A 21,704-nucleotide genomic window follows, 5' to 3' on the forward strand; every position below is an offset into this window, starting at 1 on the left:
GAAACACCTGTGGATGTTTTCAGATCTGAAGCAGCTTGATTTTTTCCTCTCTCTCAAAGATGAAAGCTTTTCCAAAACTACCTCCTGACTAATTTGTTCTTGCTGACCATTTTGACTGGAAATAAAATGCAGATCTAAACGGAACGTTTTAAATTGTAACTGTGTCTCCTCAGACCCATAGCAGTCGACATGCAGGCTGAGCATTAGCTGACCGTTGACCCCTGTCTGCTGGAGTTGTCCTCTCTGGAGTCAGTCAAAGGGGAATGGAGGATTGTGTAAGGGAGGGGCAGGGGTGCCCCCCGCAGGCCCCCATCAATAATTCAGCCTTCACATTAATTAGAAAAGCGCTGTGCGGAGACACACTCCCAGCAGCCTCAGAGCCATCCATCTCCCTCCTTCAGCCCACTCACATCTCTCCTGAGGTCCAGGCCAAAGAAAGGAAAGGCTGTTTGTTTCATTTCCACCAGTCCACTAGTTTTATGAGTGTTTGTGTGTGTTATGACTGCACAGTGTATTATTATGATTGTTATGAATTTGGCCTTCGCGTGGCCTTCGCTTCTTTTGACTTTGCTGAATTTAATCACAGCCAATTCCACCCACTAGTTAGGTCTTTCCTATCACACAATGCTACGAAGGCTAGCACATGCTTCTACTGAGTTTAATGTAACGCCACATCTTTTTGACCTGCTGCTATTGTTATTGTGTGGCTTAACATGCTTGGCGAAGAACACTAACTGCTAATTCTCCCACATTGGCTAGCATCATTCTATGTGATGGAAGGAGATGGAGGACCATCCTACCCTTCCAGGCCAAAAATGCTCTGTTGGACTCCTGGTTATGGCATTGCTGGGGATCAAACTCATGATCTTCTGGTGGGGTTACTCAGTAGCTACCATAGCCTCTGATTCTATATCATCCACTTTCATATTCTTCTGTTTCAGTCATGCTACAATTTTTTGCAATGACCATTTTAATGACCTCACATTGTCTCAATAAGAAAATGTGAGAGACCAGTGGAACTTCCAGAGGGTTGATTCTAAACATCACTGAAATAGAAGATTTCTTTACTTATGATGTCAGTTCAATGTGCATCAGTGTTAGCTCACATGTAGCAACATTCATATTTCAGCTCTTTAACAAGCTTGAAATTAGGAAGATCCAGTGAAATTTGGAGGGAAAAAGGTGTGACGGTGAAATTAATCAGGTTTTTACCACAGAGCTTGATAGTTTTGACTTTCAAACATGGCATTCATTTTCTCCATGGAGATAACCGGCTTAGGCCTAGAGTTCCGTATATGGTCATGTCTATAAAATGATGACATGACTTAAGAGATCTGCAATGTCATGCAACAGATGAATAGTCAGTGCTGTGGATTCAGTCCCGTTTGAGAAACGTCTGTCATTTTCCAAGTAAACCAGAGCCACAAAGTGCATGTTGAATCAACAAGGTGTGTAATTCAAACAGGGTTTATGCTGTAATGTTAATATTCACTTTACAAGTTTAAGAAACTTAGCAAGCTAGTAAAGCATAGATCTTAGCTAAAGCTATGGCTGCTTGCTACAGGGGCTTGTTTGAGGGATGGACAATCTGGGTGGTTATAGGCCAGGCTTTCTGCTGACAATCTCCAGAGTCTGGAAGCCATAAGAGCCACACTTCCAAAAATAGGTCTTGTCAAGTAAAATGATCTTAAATCTTATTGATATATCAATTATTTCTTCTGTTGAGATTGTTGTAAGCTTATTTTAAGATCATATAATGTATTTCCAAACATTTTTTTAATGTAATTTTTTAAGTAAAATGTCTTTGAGTAAAATTATCTCAATATATTGGCTTATTTTAAGAAATGTGCTTGAAACCAGCTAAATTATAAGCCAGTATAGTGAGATAATTTTACTTAATAAAATTTCTAAAAACAGGTAAAAAATGTCTAGAAATATGCTATTAATCTTATAATACGTGCATAACCATCTTAAAATAAGAAATATTAGATATATTGACTAGAATCAAGATAATTTCACTGGCAAGACCCATTTAGTTTAATTTCAAAGTTGAATTTCCTCTCACCAAACTTCTTTGCAGATTTCAGACTAGTGTTTTCAGTACTGATATCGTGAAAGGCTGCAAGATGCAAAAGGTCCATCTACGTCTAATCAACCACAATGGTTTTTACTGTGTGCTGTGAGCATCCTGACCAACCACAGCTCCAGATGAGGGTTTCTGTGGCCATTTTGATTAATCAAGGTATTCATGTAATCCAACCATAGTGAATTATTTTGATCCAAATACATAAATTTAGGCCAGTCTTTGACCTTTTTTAATGTACTGCAAAGTGCAACACAAGCTTAACATACACACACATACACTATGTGGATTATCCTCCTGGGCCACAGGGATCTCAACATATATAGCAACATAATCACAATCTTTGTGTTTGGTCTATATTGTGTAGCGCTGTTCTGTGTGCATGTACGCAAGTATTTGCGAATGTATCTGCACAAACCTAACTTTATTTTGCTGTACACACCAGCTGTCATGCAGGAATTCACTTAAGCTATCACAAGAAAAGAGAGAGTGATTAAAATGCTCTTTAGCGGCTTAGATTATGAAATAGAAAAGCAATATCTTCCTGAGATGAATCATAAGAAAAATGGCTTTCATTTGGTGGGAATGTAGGCCTTGATTCAATCAACCATATTCCCCAGGAATTATGCAGAAAATAAGATTTCACCTGTCTCCTGTCCAATCCGAATCAGTCTGCAAAGCAAAATGTCATCATCCTTGAGATGTTAGAGTGGAAAATTAGAAAAATAAATAAGAAAAGGCTTCACATTTCGCAGTAGTAGAAACTTTCTGCAGGAAAAGAACACATTTCAGGAGAGATCCAATGTGTTTGTGCATGAGTATATAGGTTAACGTCAATGCTACACTTTATTATGCCACCAAGTACAGTTGTATGCAAATGTTGGGCGCCTCATTCGAACTGCATTTTCTTGATTTTCTAGGTGGTTTTTTTTTTATTATTTATTTATTTTGAAGGGGTGGAAACGTAGGGTGGAATTGTACTCCTTTATAGAGAAAAATACATACAAGTGTAGATATTAATGATTCAAAACATGCCACTCACTACTGAATATGCAGAAAATTGCCCCCGGAGTAAGTATAATTATAATGATGTGTTTATTTATTTTCACAAAACATGCAATCTCACTGAGGGTGTTCAAACGTTTGCACATTTTATTTTATTTTATTATTGCATTTTATATTGTGAGCATTTTTAACATCCATTTATGTCACGTTGTGTGGGTTTATGTACCAAAAAGTCATAATTTATATTTCACTGAGCATTTGGCCACATGTCTAGCCTCCTCTTTATCCCTCAGAGGTAAGCAAGTTTTTTTGGTATTGTGATTTTTAAAACTGATATATGCAAATCATCTAATTTCTGATTGGCTGCCTGGTATTGTGCCTCATTTCACAAACATTCCAATCTAAAATTTTAACTCTGGGAAAAACAAACCTCTCATCTTTTCAGATGTGTTGATGTTTTGGAAGGATGCAGTGATGCATTTGCTTCCCAACAGTACAATCTATAATAGTTTTCCCAAGACTTTCGCTGTAATAACTCTGCTGCACACAGTCTGCAGGAACAACACTCCACTTTACTTCAGTAGAAATGGGAGGGGCCAAACGGGTGTAGGCTGAATGGGTGGCCTTATGTAAATGTATTGATGTTAATAATTCATTCATTCATCATCTAAACCGATTATCCTCCTCGGTCAGAGGCATAGTTGAGCCTATCCCAGGTGATCCGGCTAAGTCAAGGTGTTACGAAGCAGCCCACAGGCCACACAGAGCACATTAGCGCAGTGTTAAGTGTCGCATGTTCATGTGCCACTGGACATTTAATGACTTGTTCATTTTCACACTTAGCAGCCACCTGTATGCGTCTGCATGTGAGGAGATGTGATCAGGCTGAAGGCTGATGCAGCCAGACGCTCTAGGTGCACTGCCAGCTCCCTCTGCCACAGGAAATCATGTTCAATTACATCAGGAGGCTGTTTGGACAGGCTAGACGGAGAGGGATGCCCGTAATCGCCCGGGCAGTGGCCACGCATGTGAACACACACCTGCTCACGAGAGCCAGCCAGGCATAGGGGCTTGGCATGAACACACAAATACAAAACCACTGAAAACATTTTGATTTTCACATTTTCATCACTGATGAAGTGAGAGCATTACAGTGTCTGCAAGTTCCAACCAGTAAATGATTGTGGCCTCTCGCTCTTGTTCATTGTCCTTGTGGATTAGCCTCTCAAAGTGAACTGGAGCTCATCTTTGCTGGTGCTTGTTGTTTACTGCTGGTCAACATATCCATAGTTCTCTTGTGAGCACTGTCCAGCATGGTCTGCAGGTACTGAAGGCATAAAAGCCATATAAATGGTGTATTTGAATGAGAGGGCTACAATTGCATATGACATACAGCACGCTGCAGCTGGGCGTCAACATGGACTAATACAGGTGGTTCCTGGGAAATGCATTTACAGAAATTCTCAAAAAATTGGTTGACTTTGATAACCCTAATGTGCTGGTTGAGCTTATTCAGAATAAATGCTGAACGTGCTGCCTCATTATGAGCTGAAATGACTTGGATTTTTCAATTTTCCCATATTTTTCACGTTTCCCAATAAGGCCACAGCTTTCCACTATCAGGAGTCTTACAGTAGGAAGTCCTCCCCTGCCCCAAGTCATCTCCCAAGCAACATAAAACATGCTTGGCATCTCCCAAGCAACATATAAAACTCAGCACCAATGGCAGTAGTGAGAAACATATTTGAACAAGACCCCAGCACGGGAAGCACTGTGAGCCTTGATGTTAGGAGGGTGGCTAACATAATACCAAGCCAATGTATCATTTCATTCCTGCAATTAAGGTGGACCATTTGCTATTGAGCTCTAATAAATTAAGTTAATTGCTCATTTAAGGTTCCGGTAACAGGTGGCTAATGCAAGTAGGAGGCAGTGCCTAGTTACACTACAAAAAGCAATGCAATAAACACTCATAATATGCAGTGTTAACACAAGAATAGCTTAAATAAACTACTTGTTGGGATTTTGTCTGGGAGAGCAGTCACTTAATGTAAAGGAGAGGAAAGCGAGTGGCTGACATACATATTGCTAACTCTGATTGGTACTTGGGCTGATCTGGGTAGGTCTGTCCTCTGCTGTACCAAATTAAGTCCCACACAACTCAAATCCAAGCAAAGAAAAGGACAGAAAAAGTAGTTTAACCCCAACCTTAACCAACATATCTACCAGCTCATGGTGGAAACACCACAAAAACTCCAGATAATAGAAAAAAATCATGAAAATGAGTAGACAGGGCTTTGAACTGTGCTACTGAATGCATTTAGAGAAGTTAAACTAAAGTAAGCTAAAAAAAAAAAAGTTATAAAATCAACATTGCATTTTTTTACTTGATTTAAAGTTTACATTGTAGAGTTCAATCAGCTTTATTTCTACAACCATACTTAGCAAGAATGTTGCAAAGGCATTGCTGAAACAACAAGAATGAACATTTAAAGATTGTTATTTATTTATTTATTTTTTTATTTACTTTATTATTTTGGTGACATTTGCATCAAGGCCTTTTGCTTTCTCTTAGTCTATCACCGTCTCTCTCTCTCTCTCTCTCTCTCTCTCTCTCTCTCTCTCTCTCTTTGTATCCCTCTCCCTCCTGCTGTCTGCTGATAGCATCAGTCTGCAGAGCTGATGTGGAACAGCCGTTAGATCCTCGCAGCCTCAGAGCAGCCAGGCTCAGATCTGTAATCGTGTGCGGTAAATACCGCACTGCTTTGGTGAATATTCCTCACACGCTCATGTGGGACGCCCTGTATGTACATAAATTCAGATCAGAGGCTGACTTCCCTCTGTCTCTATCTCTTTATAACACTCATGCAAGCTCATGTCTCTGTCCTTCCACCACTTTTTCTTCGACAGAGCAGTGAACCAGCGAGAGAAATCAATTATTAAAGAGACAATCAGCAAAGGCTGGCCAGTTTTTGACTAGTGCAAAAACATAGGCTTTCAAACAACATACAGACAGTGCAGTCGTACCAAATAAAACATAAAAAAGTTCTTCAGCTCTGCTGGGCTGTGTTCTCGTGTCCCTCGACAAGAACCCCCTGATTGCAGCACGTCTTCAAGGACCCGGGGCAACCCTTGCAGTGGGCAAATGTAGGCAGACCCAAAGGTCCATGGAAATTCAAATTAGATAAACTGTACTTGTTTTAATTCAAATCAGTGATTATAATGGACTATTGCATCTTGTAACATGATGATACAACCATGTGAAGACAGACTACAGAGGTTTTTTGCTCTGAATGTCGTACCGCAAAGCCTTCAGGATGTCTACACTGGAAACGACAAACGTCCAGTCAAAATGTAAACAAACCACAGACAAAATATATATATATATATATATATATATATATATATATATATATATATATATATATATATATTATATATATATATATATATATATATATATATATATATATATATATATCACAGTGCAGATGAGACTTCAGCTAAAAAGATTTTCTTTATTATTTTTTTTATCTTTTTGATTTTGAGTTAAACATATTGGAAAAGGATAAAATGTGACATATAAAATGTGTCATAACTTTCACACAAGCCACATATTATGTTTTAGTTTTTTTCCCAATTTGTTCAAATTCAGCAAATAAACAGTATTTGCACATTATAATGCACAGAAGTGTTTTTTCAGTAGAGGATGTAACAACTTGTTTTCACTTCAACAAAACGTACTTTGAGGACGAGCACCCGGACTTGCATGCAAAGTGTAATGTAAATGACTTTTTCAAAAGCATTTGCCTTTTTTAAAAAAGCAAGGTTGAAACATTTCTTATAATTTCAGTGTGAATGGGTGGGGCTAAACTGCTGTAGGCTGAACAGACAGTTATGTGGAAGTGTCAGCCATGATGAATTCAAAAAAGGCTGTTTTTGCTGCTACACTATTAGAAAAAAGGGTACGAAACTGGGGCAGTAACCCTCTTGTCACTTGGGTGGTACCCTGAAGGTCAGGGAACATAATTGTACCATAATTCACTGAAATGAATGAATGAATTATGAAAAGTACAAATATGTAATTTTCACCTGGAAAAACTTATTTAAGGTGCACAACTGGACCTTAAAACCACTGTTGTACCTTTAAGGGTACATTTACATTGTTGTACCTTGATGAATGGAAAAAAAAAAAATATATATATATATATATATATATATATATGCACAGTACCTTTATTTCTAACAGTGCATATGGACTGTATGGATTGGGGAACAAACAGTATGTTTTAAAACATCAATAACATTTGCCTAGTAGAGGAGTTGGCAACCCAAATGTTAAGAAAAGCCATTTGGTCCTTTCAGCAAAAATCAAACCATCTTGGGAGCCACAACATTTTCTGCTCTTTTTACAATCTTGGCTGTGAATATGTCTCTGTATGTGCTAATGTGCTAGTATAGTCTAAACATATAATATAAATGAAAATCCAGACTTACTTTGTCTGCTTTGAGTTTTAGCTCAGCTATCGCTGCTTTTCTCGCATCTTCAGCGGGAAAAACAGTCTCTTGTAAAATGTCTTTTAACGTTTGATTTTTTACGAGGCTGAAGCCGCTTCTCATTCACCAGCTTCTTGTTCCAATTTTCCTGTTCCACCTTAAATGGTGCCTAAGGTATGAGAATGTAACTGCTGCACCGTTTAAGGTGGAACAGCAAAATTCAATCAAGAAGTTGGCAAATGAGAAGCGACTTCAGCCTCGCAACTTTTTAGTGTTCGGCAGCTTCTCATTGCAGATTAAACATATATGAAAAGCAGCTGGAGGGCTTATAAATGCAAATAAGTCCATTTGTCACCAAATAATCTATATTTGTCTTAAATCTCTCTCTTTGCGGGTTCATTAGCTTTTAGCTAGGCGAGACTGTTGTCTGCATTGCTATGGTGACCAGCAGGCTGCACGCCAATTTACAGGCTTAAAGGGTGAATTAGCAGATATAGGCTACAACTCCAGTGTTTAAGACCATTTATTGTTAAATGTGTTTGAATGATCACCAGAGCTTTATTTTACTGCAAAGGAGGATTATTTTATTTTTACCTAAAAATCAAATCTTATTCTGCTGTGGAGCCACAACAGGACAGTAAAAGAGCTGCATGCTATTATGGGTATACTATTATTTATTTATTGGTTTATTTTCTCATATATTTGATTATATATGTGACCGCTTGCTGCCGCAAGGTCTAATTTATTTCCATTTTCTTTTCATTTTTAAGTTGTCTATAAAGTCAGCATATAACTTTTCCCCTAGGAATATGTACCATGCCTGATAACACCTCACACACAGTACAATCAAAAATGTGTCGCAAACTCATAAACACGATAGAAATTTCAGAAAACACTTTCAACATGACTACTTTCAACGTTCAACCTGAACTACATTTTACAAACGTACTGCAAAAACAGAAAATACATGCAACTTCAGGAACTCTGCAAAGCCAACCACAACAGAACGGAAATGTTTCTGTTTATATGTTTATATAATTTGCTATATAATAGGCTAATAGACTATTTTCTGCAGTGGCAGTATTCATGTTGATGTGGGCCCAGCGTGAAGTAAATGCAATACACAATTAGTCTATGCATCTACTTGGACTAGTATGTTCTGAGCTCACTGCAGGTTAAAGTTGAGGAAATTCACTTAAACACACTCACAGATGTAACTTCAGAGTTTCTTGAGGAGTTGGGGAGATAAAAACATCTGTAAAAAAGGAAAAAGAGGATATGGTAGTGTGGTGTTGACCAGAGGAGGATGAGTTCCCCTTTTGAGTCTTGGTTCCTCTCAAGGTTTCTTCACCATGGGGGCTTGGACATGGACTTTTCTGTAAAGCTGCTTTGTGATAATGCCGATTGTAAAAAGAGCTGCTTAAATAACTTTGACTTGACTTGTTATCAGTCATGTCTGGTATTGCTGTCTGAAATTATACAGTTACATACTACAGCTAATCCCCATTACCATACAGTGATTGTAATTATCTGTTCAAATAAAAGTTAACTTACTTATACAGGTGAATGTTTATTCTGCATAGGATTTAAGTTTGCATGGCTGCATATGTTTCCTGTGTTTGCAGTGTGATTGTGTAATGTAGCACTGGTGTCGTCATTTTATTGAAAATGTATTTTAATTTTATTGAAAAGAAGACTTTGAGTGTTTACAAATTTGCAGAGCGTTTGTAAAATACAGTGTATACTGTATGTTGTCATTTTGACGAAGTTGTTTTCTGCTTTTTCAGATCATTTTTAATTTGAGTTAAAAATCGTGATTGAGTCTTCTCAGCCACCATAAATATGAATTATCAATTAAAAAAGGAACCCTAAATTTACAACCCCAGGAATAAATACAAAATATGAATGCTTGAATACAAAAGTGAATACAAAAATGCTTGTCATGTCATCACTCCACCACTCCCTTTAGATGTTTCCTGTAGGTTGATCCCTAAGTTTCCATTGCTGGCGCTGTCCGAAGGGCCCGTCTAGCATCATTTACCGTCTCCCTGGATCATCACTAATCACTTTACTGCAGGCCCTTTTTCACACCACATGGCCATTCCATTATTTTTGATGCTCTCCAGTTAAGTGCATTGACTCGCTGATTAGCGCTACGGTGCTCCAGTGGCTGCTGTTTCAGCTCATTAACGGAATGTAAGCCCTAAAGTGTGGCCAGCGAGGCCTGAAACGCCCCTTAATAAGTGGGTAGTGTGACGGAGCGACAGAGCCTTTTACACGGCCTGCGCATTTTATAGTTACAACAGCTTGCCCTCTGGATCAGTTTGACCCTTTATTGCTAGGCTGTCCACTGCCAGGCTAGATGCTATGCGAGGGCGGAAGAGCATTAATGTGATGGTTTGGCCAAAACTTTATAAATGCTTTCTATTATAGTCCCCTGAGTTCTAGCTATAAACAAAATAAGTGTGAGATACAGGCTCCATGTGATAGATATTATTTTTGGTTCTGAGATATTTTGAACAATGTTACACTGAAATTAAAAACAGATTTTAGATATTGAACGAGTGAGTGTAGAATACGATTGCCAATACAGGCAAGTGCAAATTATATTGTGTAAAATGATAGTAAATACCAAGACAGTCTAACTCCAAACCCGAATTTCTCTGCTTGTTCCTAAAAAGTTGGGGAGGAGCATGTTTACCACTGTTACATCATCATTTCCTTCAGATGAGCTTAAGCCCAGAGAAGTTGGCGGCGTTTCTGTACACTGCTGGTATGACTTCCACTGTGCATAGCCTAGTCTAAACTTGCATTTGTGGATGTAGCAGCAAACAGTGTTTATTGATAATGGTTTATTAAAGTATTTCTGAGCCCATGTGGTGATATCCATGACAGAACCTTGCCTGTTGTTAATGCAGTGCCATCTGTGGGGTCGAAGGTCATGGCCATTCGGTTGTGGTTTTAAGCTCTGTCTTTTAGGCACAGAGATTTCTCCAGATTCCTTGAAACTTTTGATGATATTATGCACTGTAGAGGGTGAAATACTTAAAATCCCTGCAAATGCTCGCTGTGTTGTTTTTTAATGGCTGGACTATCTGCTGATGCATTTTTTGCTAAATAAGTCTTGACCCATCCTTGTTTATAAAGAACTCAGCCACTTCTGTCTGTCTTAGCTTTTTGGAATGTGTTGTAGGCATCAATTTCAGAAATAATATGTGTTTACAAAAAACATTTAATATATTTTCTTTGTATATTTTAGTCTAAATATAGATCAAAGTGAATTAAATTTCTGCTCTCTGTTTTACTTTGCATTTTATGTAGTGTCTTACCTTTTTTGGATTTGGGTCTGTAAATTAAACTGAAATGACAAACACTTTCTAGCTGTTAAACTGATAACAATATATGTATCTCATGAATATTTGGAGTACCATAAGAAAGCGGTAGATACAAACATACATACTCAAATCAATTTTTTGTTAGAAACGGTAAGAAATGAGAAAAACTACAGTAGGCTTCACTGCTTTCTTTTACCAGATTAATTTCTGTTTGTAGGAAATAGCTGTTTTATAGAAATGGCTGTTTATAGAAATAACTTCAAGCTTGTACTGGAGCGGCAGAACATTTCTTAATGGTCCCAAGAAAAACATGTATCTCTGTTTTTGTCAACACTTATTGTATTACATCATTCGAACACAACAACTACCCTTTATATTGTGTGAAAATTTCATGATGATTGGACCAATGCAAGTGCTCCAAAATCACTTACCAAACCCGTTTTACATTAAATTACATTAAAAGTTAAGAAAGTTTTTGCTTTCTCCTGTAAAGTTACTAAAAACTAACCTGTTTTTGTTTGGACAGTGATGATTTGCTACAGTCACCAGAAAATGAAACTTTTCCAGAACTAATTTGCTATATGATAGACTAATAGTCTGCAGTGGCAGTATTCATGTTGATGTAGGCACAGCGTGAGGTAAATGCAGTGCACGATTAGTCTTTGCACCCACTTTGACTAGTATGTTTTAAGCTCACTGCAAGTTAAAGATGAGTGAACTCACTTAAACACACTCACAGATGTCACTTAAGAATTTATTCAGAAGCTGGGGAGATAAAAATGTCTGCAAAAAGAGAAAAGAGAAAAGAGAAAACATGACAAGTCTTAACTTGAAAGACCCAAGAGTGCAAATGAATGGAGCCGTGACCCGTTTGTGAATGCTCTATGTCAGTGCAGGTAGAACAACTCCTTGAGCTTGTAGATGACTGGGCTGAAAAGTAAGTTTTAGGTAACATCTCGGTCAGCCTTCTGAATCAAAATCAGGGCTGAATATCCTGAGATAGCCACAAACCCCCATGAACCCTACTGTTTAGCACCCAATTGCATGCCTTAACAATCACCTGGTTGTAATCTCAGAAAGACTTGCTTCTGTGTTTTTTTATACTGTATAACTTAGTGTAACTTAAAAAATGGAAGAATAAGGCTTCATGGATAAAACATGTTTATCCTAAAACTAAAGAACATCATCAACTATGTTTGAGATTAGATGGAAAATTCCAAATTATTGCTTTAACTAAATGATGAAGGTTTCACAGAATGCTATTACTTGGTGCCTGATTGAAAGCACTCTGTGGGCTGGTCTAGATGTTTATCTCCTGTAGCTCTCAGCAGTTGGGAAATGGCACTGATGTTGCTCTAAGTAACATCTTTATCACATCACATTAGATGATTATCAGATGTGCAGGGGTGTGATAATGTATGGAAAGTAAAAATTTGCCAGCATTATATGTGAAGAATGTAGAATGTATCACATCAGTGACAGAAGCCTGTGGCCTCTCAAATATACAATTGTACACCTTGTACTCACAGGAAAGCCAACGGACCTGATATCTCTTTATCTCTCTCTTATTCATAATACATCTCATCAAACAGATCTTTCACAACCACAACATACATTGATCAGTGCTGTTGGAACAAAATCTCATATCTCTATTGTTGTCATTTGTCTGTTTTTGACATAGTTTGAAAATGCCTGTTACTCTTTATATTGTATTTAATTTCGTGATGAATGGACCAACTGAAATGTGTATATATATATATAAAAATATATATATTTGAACCTCTCCACAATGAAGGTCAGTATTAAGTGTAGTAGACAAACTATACATTACAATATAGTGCAGTAACAATCAATGAACCAGGTCATACAAAACAAGGGTAAAAAATAAATGATAAACAAAAAGAAATTGAGAGAAAACAAAACACATGAAAAATAACATAGTAGGACAATATAAACAAAAAATAACAATAGAAACACAAGTAAAATGTATAACTAATAGTAAGTTGAAGATAATACAAAGTTAATAAAAAAAGGAAAATATTTACTGTATATACATATATATATATATATATATATATGTATATATATGTATATATCGATCAGGCATGACATTATGACCACCTCCTTGTTTCTACGCTCATTGTCCATTTTATCAGCTCCACTTACTATATAGGTGCACTTTGTAGTTCTACAGTTACAGACTGTAGTCCATCTGTTTCTCTGATACTTTGTTAGCCCCCTTTCACCCTGTTCTTCAGTGGTCAGGACCCCCATGGACCCTCACAGAGCAGGTACTATTTGGGTGGTGGATCATTCTCAGCACTGCAGTAACACTGACGTGGTGGTGGTGTGTTAGTGTGTGTTGTGCTGGTACGAGTGGATCAGACACAGCAGTGCTGCTGGAGTTTCACTGTCCACTCTATTAGAAACTCCTACCTTGTCAGTCCACCTTAGATGTAAAGTCAGAGACGATAGCTCATCTGCTTCTGCACAGTTTGTCTTGGTCATCCTCTAGTCCTTCATCAGTGGTCACAGGACGCTGCCCACAGGACGCTGTTGGTTGGTTGGCTTATTCTCAGTCTGCTGTGTCTGATCCACTCAGACCAGCGCAACACAGTCTGCAATTGTAGAACTACAAAGTGCACCTATATAGTAAGTGGAGCTGATAAAATGGACAATGAGCGTAGAAACAAGGAGGTGGTCATAATGCCTGCCTGATCGGTGTACATATATATACACACACTGTATACACAGTAAATATTTGCCATATGACAATGTTTCAAGATTTTAATTCTAATATCATGATTTGATTCTCATGGATTGTTAAAATTTGCTCAATTTACTGTATCAGTAAGAATGCAGTTTCCTTTGTTCACGCATGCTCACACTTTACACACCTCTTTTCCTGCTCTACCTTTTACATTAGGCTTCAGCAGATATCTCCCAGCTCCCATGGAAACTAGATAAGACACAGCGCGTGTGTAATTTGTTTGTGTTCCCGCAGCGTCTCTTTTCAGAAGTGTATTAGCGGCATGTTAGATGTTCACCTGAGCAGTGTTGTGGTTTTTGAAATGAATGCCAAGCCACCTGCTTTACAACAGCACCCGGGTGTGCCTCGTCTTTAGATAGACGATGGATATGCAGGTGCTTGCAAAATAGATTTGGGTGTGTTGGTGCTAAATAAATAAATAAATAAGTAAATAAATGCGGTTGGTAGTTGGTGCAGTGTGCTGGACAGACACCTTGTTACTGCACAGTGGTATAAATCACCCTGGAGATACTGGCTCCATGGCCTTATTATTTGGAGCTTGTCTTGCATTGCACTTTAGCTTGTTAGGCAGGATATGGGTGTAGTCAGGCTTGGACAGAGAAACTTTCATCCCTACAAATTGTAGTTATTGTCCCCAATAAGGCATGTCATTTTATACTAGAAATTTCTGGCTTGTAACTCATTGAAAAAAAAAAAAAAAAAAACAGACAAATACCAATAAAAGTGCAGATTTCAACAGAAATGTATTACAATTTGAATTTAATGAAAAGTTATTGTTGCCTTGTGTATTGAACTTTTTACAATTTTGCCATTTTTTTGTCATTGTTTGACCTGAATGTTTCAGTTGCCAATGTAAATTATGTAACCATGTAATTGACTACATTATTGCATACATTATTTACCTTTGAACAATATACACAATTGCATAAATATGTTACACTCACATAGCAAAGCAATGGTAATAACAATACGCTCTTAAAAACAGCCACAAAGCGTTTTTAACAAATGCTTTAGAACTGGTCACCAACACTAATCCTGGAGATCCAACTTCCTGTGGAACCTGGTTCCAACCACAACCTGCCACACCTGCTCTACATCTTCAGAGGTTCTTGATTGGTTGGATCAGATGCAAAATTGTTAGGTAATGCAGGGGGAGCAGGATGTTAGATGCAGGTTGAAACTAAACTCTGCACTAAAGTAGATCTCCAGGAAGAGATTTGGTGACCTCCATTATAGAAGAACCACTTTGAGTTCCCTAAAGAACCATGTTTGAAAAAGAGATTTGTAGGTATGAGGAAAGTTTTAAACGCTTAAGCCAGGGGTCAGAGCCACATGTGGCTCTTTTACTGTCCTGCTGTGGCTCCACAGCACAATTAGATTTGTAGGTAAAAATGAAATAATCCTCCTTTGCAGTAAAATAAAGCTCTGCTGGTCATTCTAACACAGTTTACACAGTAAACAGTCTTAAATGCTGGAGTTAATGTAGAACTGCTAATTAACCTGCTTTTTGCCCTCAAGATTGTGCAGACAACACTCTCACCAAGCTAGTAGCTAATCAAAGGGCAAAGAGAAGATTTAAGACAAACAGCGATAATTTGGAGATTAATGGCCTTATTAGCGTTTATTATCACACCAGCTGGTTTCCTTATATGTTTAATCTGCAACAAGAAATTGTCAAACACTAAAAAGTCACGAAGCTGAAGTCAGTTTCTTATTCACCAGCTTCTTGTTCAAACTTTCCCGTTCCACCTTAAATGATGCAGCAGTTACATTCTGGCACCTCAGGCACCATTTAAGATGGAATGGGAAAATTGGAACAAGAAGCTGGTGAATGAGAAGCTGACTTCAGCCTCGCAAAGGGTCGAACATTGAGAGACATTTTACAAGAAACTCTTTTGCGGAAAAGTTTCCTGCTAGAGATGCGAGAAAAGCAGCTATAGCTGAGCTAAAGCTTAGAGCAGAGCAAAGTAAGTCTGTGTTTTCATTCATATTATATTTTTTTATCCTGTACTAGCACATCAGCACATACTGAGATATATTTACAGCCAAGATGTTAAAATGGACATAAAATGTTGTGGCTCCCAAAGTGGTTAGATTTTTGTGAAAGGAAAAAATGGCTCTTCTTAACATTTGGGTTGCTGAGCCCTGGTGTAAAGCATCTTTGCATAATGTCAAGATTCTATACTTTTCCTCAGACCTTTAGACAACATGAAGGCTCTTTACATTTTAAAAAAATGTTCTTCACTCTCTCAAAAGAGGTTCTCTAAAGAACCATCCAGTGAAATTTGTCAGGAAAGTGCTTTTTCTTTAGCATCATACAGAAAACCCTATTTTTTAGAATGTAGTCTTGCAGAAGCTTAAACTCTGCAGATGCTTTGTGAACATTCAACAATATCTGATTAAATATCCATCAGACTTTCTACCATACATCACATCAGCAGGATCAAACACTATGGTTCTATTTTAATGCTTTTCTTTCTTTGATTTTTCCTTCCTGATGAAAACCAACACTGTTTGTTCTCTCAGTAATTGTCAATATGTCTGCTGCGGCTCTCCTTGTTATTGCTGTTGGCCTCACTGATCTCCTCATCATCTGTTGTTCCCGAATGACTCGACTTTTCCACCCGTCTCTGCTCCATCTCTAGGGAGGAGGCCATGATGTCCACTTACTTTGAGACGGTGGATGATTTGCTGGCTTCATTCGGGCCAGTGAGGGACTGCTCCAAAGACAACGGCGGCTGCAGGAAAAACTTCAAGTGTGTTTCAGACAGACGGGTGGACTCCACAGGCTGCATGGTGAGTCAGCTACCATAATGCAGGGGTGGCACCGCGTATTGTTTGTTAACATATTGTTTCAGAAAGAAAGAAAAAAAAACAGCTGACTGAGTGACAAAATGCAATTAGGCCACTTTAGCATTTTTGCCAAAAAGAAATCAATAAATAAAAATAATATAACTGAATTTATGGATATAATTACATTCTGATGAAGCTTTGCTCCACTAATATTGTTATAATAAAATGCAACTGGATTTTAAATGAAGAAAATCCCTATTTTTAGTCAAATTGAGACAAATGTGATTAGTCGTGATTTACCACACTGTTATTTTACATTATTTCAATCTTTTGAAAGCCGTACACTCTTAAATGGCTCTTTGAGGGCTCTGTAGCAAAGATAATGGTTCCATATAGAACAATGAAAACTCAAAGAACTTTTTTCATGATCGTAGATTTAGACAGTTCTATATACAGCCCTACTTAAAAGGGTTCTGCTATTGTTACGGTGTCATGTCTGTAACAATAGATGAACCTTTTTTGGTTTTATGTAGAATCTTTTTCAAAAAAGTTCTATATGGAACCATACACAACACACTCTCCATTATATGAAGAACCATTTCACCATGCAAAGAACCATTTAAGCATGAAATGGTTCTACAAATAACCCATGGCTCCCTTTACTAAAGAACCCTTGAAGAACCATCTTTTCCAAGAGTGTTGTAATTATTTAATTATCTTTTACATAATTTTGCAATGCAAGTAAATACAAAGCAAAATAACTTCAGGTTTCTAAAGGTTAAACAGCAGAACTGGCAAAGTTGCATTGCAATACTTTAAATGAAAAAGAGAGATTGATTTCCAACCTCCCTGCTGTTGAGCACACACTCTCAGTGATTTAAGTGTTTGGCATTTTTGCCAAATGGCATTTGAATTACAAGGTGATTACAACATTACAACTATTGTTGCATGAGCACTAACTTGATATCATAAGACCTCACCAAATACCCCCTGCACACCATTAAATTAAATGTGGTTAAAGGTGGGTACTAAGGGGCTTTGTCAGGTTTGGGCTGCAGTATGAGTTGCTGGTGTTGGTATAAAACAGTGTTGAGGTTTAATAGCACACTTACTTTCATGGGATGTCATTTCAGCGTTAGCTAACTTGTGTATGTAGCATTATTGACTGGTAAACAACCTCACAAGTCACATGATCCAGTGCTTGGATCTGCATTAGAGTCTTTTTTGTTTGCTAATTGGCAACTTTTGAAATGTAGAGAAAAACAGGTTAAACCTATTAGAGTGGGCATGATGGCGACAACTGAATGATGCATGAATTCTATGAAAGCTAACTATATTTGTGAAACATTTTTATTTGACTTTATTTATGCAAACGTACACATTATAAAACATTGTATTACTGAATTTCATCATTAATGCTCAGCACTGCATATCAGCTGTAGTCAAAATGTTCAGGTATCAAAATGTTGTGATATATTTCCCCTGTTGTCCACTCTTAACTTCTGAGAGCAGTGAAATGGAGGCTCACTTTCAAACTCAGTCAGCAGTTCTGAGTAGTCCAAGTTAGAGCACTACATGGGCGAAAATCAGGAATCGCCAGATCAGTGTTTGGCTTTCATTCCAGATGACAAAGAATGCAGAGGCCAGTCGAATTACACCGCCGGCCCAGCCCCCTAATGATCGGCCCATCCATCATGCAGGAACATGGCGAGCTCATCAATTTAATTGTTTTTACGAGCAGCGCCCATCCTCAAACTGCCTCCAGCCTCACTGAAGCATTCCTATCTCTTTCCCTTGTAAATCTGCCCATACTGTACAGACCCACCGTCCACTTTACATCAAACCAAGACAGGCTTTATCTGTAAAAATAACGATTCGAATGGAGCTCATTAGGCAATGTGGTTTGAAGACTGGTCCAACTTTGAAGCTTGGGCCAAGAGGCAGTGAGTACAATTCAAAACAGTGAATAGTTGAATTGAAAATATATAAACTTGCTCTGCCAAAAATGAGCTCAGGAACAGAAGGGAAAATCATTCAACTGGTATAAATACATGACTAAAATTGGATGATGTCATCATGGGCTGATATCCAATCAGCTACTTGTTACTGTTCAGTTTATGCAGTTATTATACTCAGGTTGTTGTTTAAGTCATTCTAAATAGAGCCATTCCCTTTACCTAAGAACCTTAAGTGTGTAGTAATTATGTAATTGCCTTTAAATAATTTTCAAATACACAGCAAATTAAATTCAGATTTCTAAAGATTAAATAGAAGAACTGGCAAAGTTACAGTGCAATACTGTAAATGGAAAAAGGGAGATTGTTCTCCAATCTCCTCCTACTGAACACACACTTTCAATACTTTTAGTGCCCATTTTTTCCAGGGACTAAAAGAGTTATTGAAACCAGCCAGGCACCAAGAGCAGCGTTTGATAATTTCCCCACAAAAGCTGCTAAAGCACTTCACCATGATCTTTCCCCCTCGAGTGATCAATGCACTAAGTCATCAGCTTTACGTTTATGGGATTGCTCCAAATATGCTTTATCTCAAAGTCCAAGACCGTCCATTTAAGGAAGCAGGTTAGCTGAGAAAAGTGAATGGCACATTCCTCAATGTCAACTTTAATGGATATTTCGAAAGCGAGCAGTCAATACCGTATCATGTCGTGGCCCTTTTTTCAATATAGACCATTTTCTGAAGACATTGCTTTCATTGATAATCCTGTCAGCAGTGGACAGTGATCTAAAAAGGGGTTACCGCATACTGGAAATATTGAGCTGTGCGTTAAAACAATCAGCTTTGCACTTTTTTTGGGGGGGATGTTTGAGTGACAGATGAATAATCCGTTTAAGTGTGTACAGGGGCTCTCTTACTAAGCCTCTATTAGTGGAAGTGTTGAGACGTGGCATTTTGCAGGGTAAACCTCTTACTTCCTCGTGTCAGAAAGGCTGAATGGTGGAAAGTATGGAAAAACGCAAGCCAAAGAGGTGTCATAACCTATTGCACAAGATAAAAGGAGAGGCCCAAGACAACTGAGAAATAAATACTTAATGTTTTAAAGAGCAGAGAGTTATTTATGATGTTTTGCTGAACTATTACATAATAATTGCACAATTACATAGTATTTACATAGTAATTACATATTTGTTACATATGAATTACTTTAAAATTCCACATTCTAAATTGAGAGCTTCATGTGTGCACTTCTAACTTTTTTAAATGCCAATCAATGACAATAAACATGCAAAACAAGACTGTACAAACACCATCAAATTCATATTATAATGGAATATCTTATGTTCTACTTACAAACACAAATGTTTTGTGGATTGAAAGTTTACAATTCACACTTTCCAGACAATTTCTGAAGTTTTTCAATGAGTTATGAGAGGGAAATGAGTCATATGAAATCATAACATGCTTTTGTTGTCTCCTGAGACTCCTCGGATTTACAGGACATGGTGGTGTAGCCTCCACATCCACAATTACTCACATCATTTTGTTGCATATCAATTTACAGTCCTTGTTTGTCATTGACGTTAAACAAAATGGCTTTAAAACCGCTGTGACATTATGCTAAAACAGTTCCTTTAATTCAAATAGGATTATTTGTGGCCGTGAAGGAACAAATAATGTAAATCAGTTAATTGAAAAGCGCATTCTCCAATGATAGGATTTATACTTTTTTTTGCAACACATCATTACAGTCATTTATAATGGCAAGCATAGACAAGGCTGCATCACAACGTAGTGGAGCCACAGCATCCTGCGCTGAGGGCATCATTAACTCCTTAATGTTGTAATGGAGGCAGGTGAGCTGGCAGCCTTTTTATATGGTTTTAATGGACTTGTTTTCATTTGCCATGCTGCACTTCTTTCATTTAAAGCAGACCCTTAATTGCAGGTCTATTAGTGTACAAATCGTCCTTAGCAACCTTTGGCCTCCTTGTAGTGCTTGAAGCGATTTCACTTGTCCTTGTTAGGAGGAGTGGGTAGATTATCTTCATGACAAGCTTTCTAGTAGTTCTTTTCTTGGCCTTATTATTTCAGCAGACATAAATAGTGTTACTTACTCCATAAGTAATTGGACAGCAGTCTCCAGCAGGCTGGACTGGAATTCAGTGACTATGAGGTTAAATTGCACATCAGTTTTAGAGGATATGTATTAATAAATTACATAATATTTGGTAGATGAGAGTTGTGAGTGTAATATTATTTACTAGTCTAATTTTGGCATTGTTTTATTAATGCTATTTGTTTTAATGCTTTTATTGATCTAGATATATTATGTTTGTTATTTTTTTCTGTTTGCTATAATTTGCAATGCATGCTTTATAGGGAGCCACTATAAATGAGACCTTGGTCTTGGTGGGCTAACCTGCATCTGTATGAACAAATAAAGAATTATATAAATGAATGAATAAATATTAGATGAATCAGGCACCGTAATTAACTGGACAACCTTTAGACTGACGTAATACGACTAACATAAATGAGATTTTTTCTGATTGGCTGGGCTTCACTGTGCCTCCTTCAAAAACAGTCCAGGCTGAAACATTTCTTATAATGTCAACACTAATTGGTGGGGCTAAACTGCTATAGAATTGGCAAATATATGTAAATGTGTTGTTTGTTTGTGACAAAAACAGTAAATATAAACCAGACCATTTTTGTGCATTTTCATACCAATGCATGTATGAACTGAGAAATGAATGGCTCAGTTTGAAACTGAGTTTACATTCTATATTAAACTCCTATTTAGTGAAAATAAGGAAAATTCTGTTTTTTTTTTATAATATGAACCCTTTAAATAAACTCATGCCAAAGCAGACCAATAAAGCTTGAGTGAAATATTATAGCACCTGGAGAGAGTCATTAGCATTAGCACCTATTTATTACAATGGGATTTGCTCAGCGTTGCATGTTACCCTTCCAGTATGTGACTTGGACTCCATGCCATCTTTGCTCCCTGTGGATTCACTTCCAGCAACAGAATATGAGCCAATGACAGGTTGTAAATTTCATGTTACTTCCCCTACTAGAAACAGAGGATTGATGTGTTAACAATGCTGAGTGGTTGATGGCACCAGTGGTCTTGATAACAGCCAAGCTGTTTTGCTTTGTGCTCATGCATATGTGAAAACCGAAAAAGGAGGGTAAAAAATATGTTTTATATGGTTCTGAAAAGAAACAATCAAGATTTATTATAATATAGCAAAGA

The 21,704-nt window shown here is 37.6% G+C and overlaps 1 protein-coding gene across 1 annotated transcript in view; it reads left to right on the top strand.

The window, feature by feature from the left end:
• The window catches only part of LOC118814606 (astrotactin-2-like), a 697,894-nt gene that overhangs the window by 456,613 nt on the left and 219,577 nt on the right, over positions 1–21,704 (top strand). The window contains exon 12 of the mRNA XM_036580304.1: positions 16,336–16,486. Within this exon, the coding sequence (XP_036436197.1) occupies positions 16,336–16,486 (151 nt within the window). The remainder of the gene's footprint in view (positions 1–16,335; positions 16,487–21,704) is intronic.

The sequence above is a fragment of the Colossoma macropomum genome, unplaced genomic scaffold (genome assembly GCF_904425465.1).
Source record: "Colossoma macropomum unplaced genomic scaffold, Colossoma_macropomum, whole genome shotgun sequence".
Taxonomy (NCBI): domain Eukaryota; kingdom Metazoa; phylum Chordata; class Actinopteri; order Characiformes; family Serrasalmidae; genus Colossoma; species Colossoma macropomum.